A 14,651-nucleotide genomic window follows, 5' to 3' on the forward strand; every position below is an offset into this window, starting at 1 on the left:
AGGAGCTGTTAATACGAGTCTTGATGGGTTCACAGAAAGACTCTCCCTGCATCTCCAGACCCTAACATTAGTCAATGCTCTCACTGAGAGGCTGACAAGACTACTTAAAACTTTAGTCCCATTCCAAAGGGTACTACCCTCCATAAGGAACTACTCCATATATTCTGACACCTCTCTGCCAACCTCCTGTGACGAAAGGCAAAGAATGACTGGGATATGAGGTAAGTGGGGGAGGTATTTAAGCCTTTGGCTGGGGTGTCTTTGCCTCCTCTTAGTTGCCAGGTTCTGTATTCCCACAAGTAATGAATGAAGCCGTGAACTCTCCTCATATTCTGAAATATATATATATATATATATACACACTGTTGTATGCAAAAGTTTAGGCACCCCTGACAATTTCCATAATTTTCATTTATAAATAATTGGGTGTTTGGAGCAGCAATTTCATTTTGATCTATCAAATACCTGAAGGACACACTAATATTTCAGTAGTGAAATGAGGTTTATTGGATTAACAGAATATGTGCAATATGCATCAAAACAAAATTAGACAGATGCATACATTTGGGCACCCTTGTCATTTTGTTAATTTGAATACCTGTAACTACCTAGCACTGATTAATTGGAACACACAATTGGTTTGGTGAGCTCATTAAGTCTTGAACTTCATAGACAGGTGCATCCAATCATGAGAAAAGGTATTTAAGGTGGTCAATTGCAAGTTGTTGTTCTCTTTGACTCTCCTCTGAAGAGTGGCAACATGGGGGCCTCAAAACAACTCTCAAATGACCTGAAAACACAGCTTGTAAAACATTATGGTTTAGGGGAAGGCTACAAAAAGATATCACAGAGATTTAAGCTGTCAGTGTCCACTGTGAGGAAATGGAAGACCACAGGCACAGTTCTTGTTAAGGCCAGTAGTGGCAGACCAAGTAAAATATCGGAGAGGCAAAGGAAGGTGAGAACTAGGGCTGGGCGATATGGGAGATAAAAAAAACAACACGATTTTATTAAAAATTACTATAACACCTTAATTTTTCAATAAAACTTTTATTTAACACTACAGAATCTTACTGTACATGTTTCTCAATGTCCAATACACTCTTGGAGCATAAAAATACAAACAACAAAATAGTTCAAATAAAATTAGCTACCTGTGCAGTGGTTACATAGTAGAAATGTTTATTTAACACTACAGAATCTTACTGTACATGTTTCTCAATGTCCAATACACTCTCAGAGAATAACAATTAACACTTATAATTAGAGGAAAAATATAAAAATAAAATAAACTTGTTCTGCACTGCACCCCTGTGTACTACTACTGATGATTGATGATCTATCTTCTGGGAATCTACACTTGACTCAACTAAATTATATATTAAATAAATAAAAAATATAATATTACATTTATTATCTATCTACCTAGTAAGTAACTCTATATATCATTCACACTCTATAATCTATCTACTAGATAGATGATAGAGATAGAGCAGTACGTAGTAGATATTATTTATATATATTTTGGTAACATCATGTTGAATATATTATATTTTACAATTCACTTTACAATACATCCTACAAGCAACCCTTAAAGGGACAGTCTAGTATAAATTAAACTTTCATTATTCAGATAGGACTTTTAATTTTAATCAACTTTCCAATTTACTTTTATAATCAAATTAACTTTTTTCTCTTGGTATTCTTAGTTTAAACTAAACATAGGTAGGCTCATATGCTAATTTCTAAGCCTTTGAGGGCTGCCTCTTATCACATGCTTTTTAAATCTCTTTTCAACACAAAGAGACAGAAAGTACATGTGGGCCATATAGATAAACAATGCTAAATTTAAGACAAAAGATAATAAACAGTCACAGTCATGTGATCAGGGGGCTGGAAGAAGGTTCCTAGATACAAGGTAATCACAGAGGTTAAAAAGTATATCAATATAACTGTGTTGGTTATGCAAAACTGGGGAATGGGTACTAAAGGGATTATCGATCTTTTAAAACAATAACAATTCTATGGTAGACTGTCCCTTTAATGAACATTTATAAATAAAATATATTGTATTTTTGTAATATGTAATCAAACTCAATGTTATGCGTCACAGAAGTTAAAAAAAAAAAAAAAAAATTAAAAATCAGTAAGGCACTGTTTTTTTTTTTACAATGTTCACTTTATTGCTCACAACTTTGAGCTGTCCCACCGCCACACCACAGCTTGACCACCGCCACAACACTCCCAAGATGACTCCCACACACTCTTCAATCTCTTCCAAAATGGCAGCTTCGCAGGCATTTTCAGGTCCGCCTCTCATCCTCCCTTTAGCGCACTTTGCACAAGGAGAAGCTGTATGGGAGATTGATGCGGAAGAAACATTTTCTGCACACACGCAACAAACAGAGTTGCTTGAGGTAGGCAAACGCATATTTGTACAAGCCAGCTTCATTTTAGAAGAAGGTGCTGTGGACTGATGAAGCAAAGATTGAGTTATTTGGTCATAAAAAGGGACGTTATGCATGTTGGCAAAAGAACACAGCGTTCCAAGACAAACACTTGCAAAATTTGGGGATGTTCCATCATGCTGTGGGGCTGTGTGGCCAGTGCCGGGACTGGGAATCTTGTTAAAGTTGAGGGTCGCATGGATTCCACTCAATATCAGCAGATACTTGAGAAGAATGTTGAGGAATCAGTCACAAAGTTGAAGTTACGCTGGGGCTGGATATTTCAACAAGACAACGACCCAAAACACTGCTCAAAATCTACTCTGGCATTTATGAGGAGGAACAAGTACAATGTTCTGGAATGGTCATCCCAGTCCCCAGACCTGAATATCATTGAAAATCAGTGGGGTGATTTGAAGCGGGCTGTCCATGCTCGGCAACCATCAAACCTAACTGAACTGGAGATATTTTGCAATGATGGTCCAAAATATTTTCATCCAGAATCCAGACACTCTCTAGAGGCTATAGGAAGCACCTAGAGGCTATTATTTCTGCTAAAGGAGGCTCTACTAAATTTCTATTTCTGTTGGGATGCCCAAATTTATGCACCTGTCTAATTTCGTTTGGATGCATATTGCACATTTTCTGTTAATCCAATAAACCTCATTTCACTACTGAAATATCATTGTGTCATTCAGTTATTTGATAGATCAAATTGAAATTGCTGATCCAAACACCCAATTAATTATAAATGAAAACCATGGAAATTGTCAGGGGTGCCTACATTTTTGTATACAACTGTGTGTGTGTGTGTGTGTGTGTGTGTGTGTGTGTGTGTGTGTGTGTGTGTGTGTGTATATATATATATATATATATATATATATATATATATATATATATATATATATATATATATATATATATATATATATATATATATATATATATATACATTTACATTAAATAGATGATTCTGTTTTCCAGGCTGATGAGGAGAATGTGCCATACTTTATTTATTATTTTGCATTTTCCAATTATGTAACACAGAAACAATGGAAAACAAATAACTTTAAAACATTAAATGAAGTCAGAAAACGGACATGAAGGCGCCACAGATGAAAAAACAATTGTGTCCACTGAAAAGTAAATTCTATTTTGAAGATAGAATTACTAGTAAAATGATTCTATGGGCCCCTAACTGGAGACTAGTAAGGTGTACATTATTAGTACAATAATATACTTGCCAGAAAACACATTTTTAAAATAAGAATTGCTCACATTATCTTCTATCTTGGGGTACTTGCATCAGAAATTTAGTCCATGGTGTTACGTGATTTTGCTTTTATATGGTTGCAGTTTGTGGCAATTTATAGCATTTCTAGTTGTGGACAGGCAGTACATTTCCTGCCCATTTGCTTTACAGGAAACAGTAGCCAGATAACGTCAGCCTTGCCACTGTCAGAAGAAACAAAAATGCTCTGATTATCATTGGCCCTTGCACTACTTTGCCAGAGATTCTGCAGACTGCATTAAATTCCTATTACAAGTACACCAAGATTCAAATGTTATTATGAAAATGCATTTTACTGGTAAAAGTTGTCCAGGTATTGCAAATAAATGTGATACATGGATTTAGTTAACTGTTAGAGCTCTTAAATTATATACTCAGAGAACTGTTTAGAATATAGATCAATTAATATTTAGCAATCATACTTAGATGATCAAAATAAAAATGTATTTTTAATTGTGTCACAACCCAACACATATATCATGCATAGGCATGGAAGGCTCATGAGTGCATAATAAACTGTCCTTTTATATGTGCACCTGTGGGAAAATAGCCTAAAATGTAAAAAAACACAGTAGTGTTAAGTATAAAAAAAAAAGGAAAAAAAAAGTGATGAGTCCAAACTAAAATTAAAAACAGAATGTACACATAGGTCAAAAACAACATAAGCAGCAATTAAAGAGGACGTGACATTATTTTTTATTGGAATGGACAATCATGTTTCTATCCATTCACTTTGTGATACAAGCTCTCAAGACTAAATAAGGTTTCCTCTTGTGAGTCACAGCATTTTTCAGGAAGCATCACTAGCTTCCCTCCTTATGGTTTTCTAAATTTATTATATATTTTTCTTAAACCCTATGTAACTTAAGAATTAAATGTTTGAAGGAAATTGGTAAAAAGTTTGTGAAGAATACATTCTAAACCAAAAAAAGAAAACTAAAAGGGGCTTTATTCCGGCAATAAAGCAAATCTATACAAATTATCTGAAAAAAGGTGTCTCAAGAAAAATGTACCAAAATCAAATTCTTACCTTCAAGGTGGACCTTTATGAAGTCAACAGAGAACTGAAAGACATAAAATGTTTAAGTAGTGAAATGAATACAATATAAATTATTTTTCACTTTTTAAGAACATTTACATCCAAGATACACCAGTTAGTATCAGCTATTTACAGTTTATTTTAAAAAACCCAAAGTTAACAAGTATTTGTAAAGTGACAAAATACTGTATAATAATGATCATGTCACGTTAAAAATTGGAAAAAATAACACAAAGCCACAAAACCTACTGAATACATCTTTTTATATTTTAACTTGTTTTAGAGAGAAAATGTTAAAGCTAGAATACTGATACTATTATCAACATTGCTTTGGAGATTTGGAATCACTACCAGCATTAATTTAAAAAATAATAATTATGCTTTACCTGATAATTTCATTTCCATCAAGGGGAGGAGTCTCCACGGCTTCATTCATTACTGTTGGGAATTAAAAACCTGGTCACCAGGAGGAGGCAAAGACACCCCAGCCAAAGGCTTAAATACCTCCCCCCACTTCCCTCATCCCCCAGTCCTTCTGCCGAGGGAACCAGGAACAGTAGAAGAAATATCAGGGTATAAATGGTGAAAGAAGAGTATTAATTTTAGGTCCGCCCATCGGACCTAAAAATAGATGGAAATGAAATTATCAGGTAAGCATAATTTAGGTTTTCCATCTAAAGGGGAGGAGAGTCCACGGCTTTAGTCATTACTGTTGGGAACATATACCCAAGTTATAGAGGACACTGAATGCAACCGGGAGGGTAAAAAGGCAGACCCTAATCAGAGGGCACTTCTCTCACAAAAACAGCTTCAGCAGAAGCAAAAACATCAAGCCTCCTGCTCCATAGAGGCCTCTTGAAGGCCCAAGATGAAGCCACAGCTCTAGTTGAATGAGCCGTGATCCTCTGAGGAGGATTATGTCCCGCTGTCTCATAAGCCAAGTGAATCATACTCCTCAACCAAAAAGACAAAGTAGTAGCAGAGGCCCTTTGCCCCTTGCGCTTCCCAGAATACACCACAAAAAGAGATGTAGACTGTCTGAAATCCTTGGTAGCCTGAAGATAAATCTTCAAGGCACGAACCACATCCAGGTTATGAAGTAACCTCTCCTTTGAAGAAGAAAGATTAGAACACAAAGAAGGAACAATTATTTCCTGATTTATGTTACGGTTAGACACCACCTTGGGGAGAAACGCCAACCCAGTGCGCAGTACAGCCTTATCCGCACAAAACACCAGATAAGGAGTGTCACCTTGCAAGGCAGATAGCTCAGATACTATGCGTAATGTCTATGGAATACATAGGTTCAAACGGAACCCTCTGCAAAACCTTAAGGACTAAGTTTAAGCTCCAAGGCGGAGCCGACTGCCTAAAGACAGGTCTAATTCTAGACAGAGCCTAAAAAAAAAGATTGTATGTCAGGGAGCTAAGCGAGTCTCCTATGCAACAAAACGGATAATGCTGCAATCTGTCCCTTTAAGGAACTAGCTGCAAGACCCTTCTGCAAGCCATCCTGGAGAAAGGACAGAATCCTGGATACCTTCACCTTATGCCAAGGATATCCATGCTTCTCACACCAGGACAAGTAAGTCCTCCACACCTTATGGTAGATGTGACGAGTGATTGGCTTCCTTGCCTGAATTAGAGTATCAATCACACTTTCAGAAAAGCCTCTTTTTGCTAAGACTAGGCGTTCAATCTCCATGCAGTCAGCCTCAGAGAATCTAGATTTTTATGCTGAAAGGGGCCCTGTGACAGCAGATCCCTGCGACAGGGTAACCTCCACGGCGGAGAGGATGACATCCCCACCAGATCCGCAAACCACGTTGTCCCGGCCATGAAGGAGCAATCAGAATGACCAAGGCCCATTCCTGTTTGATGCGTGCCACAATGTGAGGTAGAAGTGGTAACGGAGGAAAAATGTAAGCTAGGCTGAATCCCCAAGGAACCACTAAGGCATCTATCAGCTCTGCCTGGGGATCCCTGGACCTCGACCCGTATCAAGGTAGTTTGCAATTGAGTCTGGACGCCATGAGATCTATCTCCGGCGTTCCCCATCTGTGACAAATCTCCACAAACACTTCGGGGTGAAGAGACCATTCCCCCGGATGGAAGGACTGTCTGCTGAGAAAGTCCGCTTCCCAGTTGTCCACACCCGGAACGTGAATCTCTGAGAGCGAGCAATCGTGGGACTCCGCCCACTCCAGAATCCGAGACACCTCCCTCATCGCGAGGCAGCTCCTCGTACCCCCCTGATGGTTGATGTAAGCCACCGAGGTAATGTTGTCGGTCTGGAATCTGATGAAACTGACCGACCCCAGAGAAGGCCAAGCCTTCAGAGCATTGTAGATTGCTCGTAGTTCTAGAATTTTGACCGGAAGGAGAGACTCCTCCCTGGACCACTTTCCTTGTGCCATCATGGCACTCCAAACAGCTCCCCATCCTGACAGACTGGCGTCCGTGGTCACAATCTCCCAGGACGGTCTCAAGAAGGATGTCCCCATGGACAGTTGCTCCGGACAAATCCACCAAGAGAGGGAGTTCTGAGTCAGAGCATTCAGGGATATCAGCTGTGATAGATCTGAATGATCGCCGTTCCACTGTCTCAACATGCACAATTGAAGAGATCTGAGGTGGAACCTGGCGAATGGGATGATATCTATGCTTGACACCATGAGACCTATCACCTCCATACATTGAGCCACGATGGGTTTGATGAGGACTGAAGGGCAAGACAGGTGGACGCAAGCTTACTGCGCCGCTGATCGGTGAGAAATATCTTCATGGACATAGAGTCTATTATCGTGCCCAGAAACTCCACCCTGTTGCTGGGATCCAGGGAACTCTTTCCCGAGTTGATCTTCCAACCGTGAGATTGGAGCAGAAAAAGAAGAGCCCTTGAATGATCCTCTGCAAGGCTGAGCAACAGCGCCTGAACCAGGATGTCGTCCAGGTATGGCACCAATGCAATGCCCCTGGATCTGGCCACTGCAAGCAGCGCCCCCAGAACCTTTGTGAAGACTCTCGGCCGTCGCCAGACCAAAAGGAAGGGCCACAAACTGAAAGTGTTGATCCAGAAATGCAAATCTTAGGAACCTGAAGTGGTCCATGTGGATTGGAACATGAAGGTAAGCATCCTTCAAGTCTATAGTCGTCATGAACTATTCGTCTTGAACTAGGGGCAGAATAGATCTGATTGTTTCCATTTTGAATGATGGAACACTCAGAAACTTGTTTAAACACTTTAGGTCCAGAATCATGTAGAAAGTGCCCTCCTTCTTTGGAACCACAAAAAGGTTGGAATAGTACCCTAGACCCCTTTCAGCTAGGGGTACAGGTACGATAACCCAGAGAGAGGCAAGATCGATCTCTCACACAATCTAGAAAGGCCTCTCTCTTCTCTGGTCTTGAAGACAGGTTTGACAGAAGGAATCTGCCCTCGGGTGGAAGGGATCTGAACCCTATCCTGTAACCCTGGGAGACAACTTCTAGCACCAAAAGGTCCTGAACATCCTGCAACCATGTGTCTGAGAACAGAGATAATCTGCCCCCTACGTGATCCGGAGACCAGTCAGGGGCCACCCCTTTGTGCCAATTTTCATCTCGGTGGGCTTATTGCTCTGCTTTGACTTATTCCAAGATCCCTTGGACTGGTCCACTTTCGCAGAGGGATGCTGGCGCTGGGCCTTGTCCGCACATAAGGTAGATTCCTTAGGCTTAGCCTTTTTATCCTGCGGTAGGAAAGCTCCCTTGCCTCCAGTAACCGTGGATATAATAGAATCCAATCCTGGACCGAACATGATCTTTCCTTGAAAAGGCAGGGACAACAGTCTCGCTTTAGAGGTCATGTCCGCAGACAAAGATTTTAGCCACAGAGCCCTGTGCGCTAAAACAGAAAAACCTGACACCTTGGCATTCAGGCAAATAATTTGCATATTGGCATCACAGATGAAAGAATTGGTGACCTTCAGCGCCTTAATCTTCTCCTGTATCTCGTCGATGAATGTCTCCCCCTCGACCATTTCACACAGGGATTCACACCAATATGTTGCAGCTCCAGCGACTGCCGCAACGGCCGTTGCTGGCTGAAAAACAAACCCTGTGTGCTGAAACATCTTTCTCAACATGTTTTCCAGCTTTTTATTCATGGGCTCTAAACGACGAACTATCCTCGAGGGGAATAGTCGTCCACTTTGCAAGCGTAGAAATGGCCCCATCCACCTTAGGGATGGTCCCCCACAGCTTAAGCTGAGAGTCCGGAACAGGTAACAGCTTTTTAAAAGAAAAAAGCGGGAAAGGACGACCCTAATCGCTCCCATTCATTCTTAATATTTGCCATCTTAACAGGAAGCGGAAAAACATAATTTATGTAAGAACTTACCTGATAAATTCATTTCTTTCATATTAGCAAGAGTCCATGAGCTAGTGACGTATGGGATATACATTCCTACCAGGAGGGGCAAAGTTTCCCAAACCTTAAAATGCCTATAAATACACCCCTCACCACACCCACAATTCAGTTTAACAAATAGCCAAGAAGTGGGGTGATAAGAAAAGAGCGAAAGCATCAAAAAAATAAGGAATTGGAATAATTGTGCTTTATACAAAAAAATCATAACCACCACAAAAAAGGGTGGGCCTCATGGACTCTTGCTAATATGAAAGAAATGAATTTATCAGGTAAGTTCTTACATAAATTATGTTTTCTTTCATGTAATTAGCAAGAGTCCATGAGCTAGTGACGTATGGGATAATAAATACCCAAGATGTGGAACTTCCACGCAAGAGTCACTAGAGAGGGAGGGATAAAATAAAGACAGCCAATTCCGCTGAAAAATAAATCCACTACCCAAATCAAAAAAGTTTCAATTTTTAGAATGAAAAAAACTGAAATTATAAGCAGAAGAATCAAACTGAGACAGCTGCCTGAAGTACCATTCTACCAAAACTGCTTCTAAGAAGAGAACATCAAAATGGTAGAACATAGTAAAAATATGCAAAGAAGACCAAGTCATTGCTTTGCAAATCTGATCAACAGAAGCTTCATTCTTTAAAAAGCCCAGGAAGTAGAAACTTACCTAGTAGAATGAGCCATAATCCTCCGAGGCGGGAATCCACCCGACTCCAAATAAGCATGATGAATCAAAAGTTTAAGCAAGATGCCAAATAAATGGCAGAAGCTTTTTGACCTTCCTAAAACCAGAAAAGATAAAAAATAGACTAGAAGTCTATCTGAAATCTGAATAGCTTCAACATAGAAAGTAAGAATCTCACCAAAGAAGTCTTAAGAAAACAATAATTCCTTCCTAATGTTTGTTAGAATTTACAACTTTAGGTAAGAATTGAAATGAGGACAGCAAAAACCACTTTTTCCTGATGAAAAAAATGAGAAAAAAGAGATTCACAAGAAAGAACAGATAATTCAAAAGCTTTTCTAGCTGAAGAGATGTCCAAAAAGAACAATACTTTCCATGAAAGTAATTAATGTCCAGAGCAAGCATATGCTTAAATAGAAGAGCCTGAAAAACCTTCAGAACCCAATTAAGACTCCAAGGAGAAGAAATTGGCTTAATGACAGGTTTGATACGAATCAAAACCTGAAAAAAATTATGACTATCAGGAAGTAACACTGCCTTAACCTGATGAAAAATCAGAAAAAGTTATTCACAAAAAAAGAGCAGATAGCTCAAAAATTCTCTTAGCAGAAGAAATAACCAAAAGGAACAATACTTTTCCAAGAAAGTAATTTAATGTTCAGAAAATGCATAGTTTCAAATGGAGGAGCCTGTAAAGCCCTCAGCACCAAATTGAGACTCCAAAGAGGAGAGATTGAATTAATGACAGGCTTGATACGGACCAAAGCCTGAACAAAACAATAAATATCAGGATGATTAGCAATCTTTCTGTGAAAAAAGAACAGAAAGAGTAGAGATTTGTCCTAACAAAGAACTGCAGACAAAACCTTATCCAAACCAACCTGAAAAAAATAATAAAATTCTATGAATTTTAAAAGAATGCCAAGAAAAGTAGGTCTTCCAGACTCAATAATAAATCTTTCTAGAGACAGATTTACGAGCCTGAAACCAAGCGTTCAATCTCCATCCCTTCAAATTTAATGATTTGAGATCCTGATGGAAAAAATGGGCCTTGAGAAATAAGGTCTGGTTTAAACGGAAGTGTCCAAGGTTGGCAACTGGCCATCCGAATGAAATCCGCATACCAAAACCTGAGAGACCAAAACCTGAGAGGCCATGCTGGAGCCACCAGCACAACAAACAAATACTCCATAAGAATTTTGGAAATCATTTTGGAAGAAGAACTAGAGGCGGAAAAAATAGGCAAAAAGATAATTTCCAAAGAAATGTCAATGCATACACTACTTCCGCCTGAGGATCCCCGGACCTGAATAGGCCCCTGGGAAGTTCTTTATTCAGATGAGATGCCAACAGATCTATTTCTAGAAATGCTCACATCTGAAAAATTGAAAAACATATCTGGGTATGAGAGACCATTCTCCCGGATGTAAAGCTTGAATAACAGAGATAATCCGCTTCCCAAATATCTATACCTGGGAAAAAAAAACACAGAATTTAGATAGGAGCTGGATTTAGCCTAAGCTAATATCCGAGACACTTCTGTCACAGCCTAAGGACTGATAGTCCTACCCTGATGATTGACATACACCATAGTTGTGATATTGTCTGAAAAACAATAAACGTCTCTTCCTCAAAAAGAAACTAAGTGAAAAAACTCTGAGAAAACACAGAGTTCTAAAATATCAAATGGTAATCTTGCCTCCTGAGATTTCCAAACCCCGTGTGCTGACAGAGATCCTCAGACAGCCTCCCAACCAAAAAGACTCACATCTGTAGAGATCATGGTCCAGGTTGAGAACTAAATGATAGTGATCTTAACCACCAAATCAAGAGAGATAAATATTAGGATTTGAAGATTTAAAATGCAAAATCCTAGAATCCCTGCACCATAATTCAGCATAAAAGACTGGAAAGGTTCTGTCTATTGAAAATGAGCAAAGGGAATTGAATCCAATGCTGTGGCCATAAGACCTAAAACTTCTATGCATATATAGCAACTGAAGGAAATAATAGAGACTAAAGGTACCGACAGACGGAACCCAATAAAATTGTCCCTTGTCTGATAGAGACAAAGACACAAACTATCTGGAAACCTAAAAAAGGTGACCCTTGTGAGAGGAATCAAGAGCTTTTGAAAAAAAGATCCTCTAACTATGTCCTGAAGAACAAAGTGAATCATATGAGATTCCGCATCCTCAGAAAATAATCTGAATACAGAAAAAAATATGCATTTATTGTATCTAATGAAAACAAATAATGCTATCACTGACCAAAAAAAGGCAGAATAGTTTGAATAAAAACTCCAAAACCCAGTTCCTAAAAATGGAACTGGAAGAAATACCCCAGAAGATTCCAGGTCTGAGCAGCGCTTGAACCCCACGGGTGACCAGCCATGCTTCAACAGTACCCAAAATAAATAGGACCGAAACACACTTAAAGAAAGTGTTGGCCTTACTGGAATAAAATCAAAGAAATATGAACCGAATAGAAAAAAATAAATTTCAAAAAAGTCTTAACCTGCCCCTTGCCAGCCAAGCTGGAATACGGCACATACATCGCAATTTAAGGGAGCTGATTTCGAACTGAAAAAAATTTCCAATTAAAAACATGTTACTTGGGAAAGAATTCAGGAATTCATTCCTTAATAAGAACAACCAAATTAGTATAAGCTTAAAGTTTTAGTCTTAGAACTCAATCTTGAAGCCCAGAGTAACAGTTAAGAATTGAATCCAATAATAAAACAAATAATTGATTATCTTAGAACAAAAGAAATATGGATTTTTAGAAATCACAAAATTCTTCTAGCTCAAACAGCTAAAGACATATATTAAACCTCATTTTTACGAAAATATTCAATAAAATGAAGACACAAATGAAATTATTAGCATGATAGACCAGTTAAAGGACCAGACAATACAGTGGACTTGCATAATCAATAAATGCAAAACAACAAGACAAATGCAACAGCACCTAGTCTAGTAAATGTTGTCCCTTTAACAAATGCTAAAATAAATCATAATCTGATATTTGATCTTAAAGAAAACAGAAAAACTGAAGCAATTGCAACATCGAAATAAATCACAGGTCCAAGAAAGGTACCTGAAACTAAATAATTTTCCATAAATAAAATACAACCATCTAAAGGAAAATAAATACTATTTTGCTATAGAAACAATAGCATAATTAGTAGGAGTAGAGATAGCCCCAATAAATTGGAGAACCCTCCAAATTGAATTAAACTGCCGGCAAAGAGTATAGTTTAAAACCTTTGAAGAAGGAATAAAAGAAAATTCTCAGCCTATTCCATTCCCTAGTATAAGGAATTGGAAAAAAAAACTCTGAAAACAAAGAAGAATAAATAAGCAGAAATAGTGTTAGCTAGTCTTGAAAAAGAACTAGTTACCTTAATGTCCAAAATAATCAACACCTTTTCAACAAAGAACAAATGTACTTTAATAAAAAAGTAGATTTGTTAGTGTCAATATCTGATGAAGAAAATTCTGAATGAGAAAAAACATCATCAGAGAAGGATAAATCAGTATGTTGTTGGTCATTTGAAACTTCAATAAAAAAGAAGTTTGAAAAAGACCTAAAAATGTTATTAGAAGGCACAAAGTCAGACAAAGCCTTTAAAATAGAATCAGAAAAAAAATATTTCTTAAAAATCTTCTAAATATTTCTTGTACATAAGATGTAAAAAGAATGGCAATATATAAAGCATAATTACTAATTGATTCTGCATGTAAAAGTTTATCATGATAACCTATTACAAACCATAGCTAAAGATAAACATTCATAACATTTAAAATAAATGAACTTAGCGTTTTTCCAGAAGTAGCATCTGATCCAGGGTCAATCTGAGACATCTTGCAATATGTAATAGAAAAAGCAACATATAAAGCAAAATCTATCAAATTCCTTAAATGACAGTTTCAGGAATGGGAAAAAATGCCAATGAACAAGCTTCTAGCAACCAGAAGCAAATAAACAATGAGACTTAAATAATGTGGAGACAATAATGACGCCCATATTTTTTAGCGCCAAAAAAGACGCCGACATTTTTGGTGCAAAACGTCAAAAAAATGACGCAATCACAAACAACTTCCGGCGACAAGTACGACGCTGGAAATGACAAAGAAAATTTTTGCGCCAAAAAAATCCCCGCCAAAAATGACGCAATAAAATGAAGCATTTTCAGCCCCCGCGAGCCTAATAGCCCACAGGAAAAAAAGTCAATTTTTAAGGTAAGAAAAAAATTAATTATTCATATGTATTATCCCAAATAATGAAACTGACTGTCTGAAATAAGGAATATTGATCATCCTGAATCAAGGCAAATAAATGTTTAAACACATCTATTTAGAACTTTATATAAAAGTGCCCAACCATAGCTTAGAGTGTCACAAAAAAATAAGACTTACTTACCCCAGGACACTCATCTACATGTAGTAGAAAGCCAAACCAGTACTGAAACGAGAATCAGTAGAGGTAATGGTATATATATATATATATATAAGAGTATATCGTCGATCTGAAAAGGGAGGTAAGAGATGAATCTCTACGACCGATAACAGAGAACCTATGAAATAGATCCCGTAGAAGGAGACCATTGAATTCAAATAGGCAATACTCTCTTCACATCCCTCTGACATTCACTGCACACTGAGAGGAAAACCGGGCTCCAGCCTGCTGCGAAGCGCATATCAACGTAGAATCTAGCACAAACTTACTTCACCACCTCCACGGGAGACAAAGTTTGTAAAACTGAATTGTGGGTG

The 14,651-nt window shown here is 38.1% G+C and overlaps 1 protein-coding gene across 1 annotated transcript in view; it reads right to left on the reverse strand.

The window, feature by feature from the left end:
- Window positions 1–14,651, reverse strand: part of LOC128643563 (sentrin-specific protease 6-like) — a gene marked incomplete at both ends in the record, with an annotated part of 114,902 nt that overhangs the window by 50,383 nt on the left and 49,868 nt on the right. Inside the window, one exon of the mRNA XM_053696405.1 lies at window positions 4,769–4,802. Coding sequence (XP_053552380.1) covers window positions 4,769–4,802 — 34 coding nt within the window. The remainder of the gene's footprint in view (window positions 1–4,768; window positions 4,803–14,651) is intronic.

The sequence above is a fragment of the Bombina bombina genome, unplaced genomic scaffold (assembly GCF_027579735.1).
Source record: "Bombina bombina isolate aBomBom1 unplaced genomic scaffold, aBomBom1.pri scaffold_965, whole genome shotgun sequence".
NCBI classification, from domain to species: domain Eukaryota; kingdom Metazoa; phylum Chordata; class Amphibia; order Anura; family Bombinatoridae; genus Bombina; species Bombina bombina.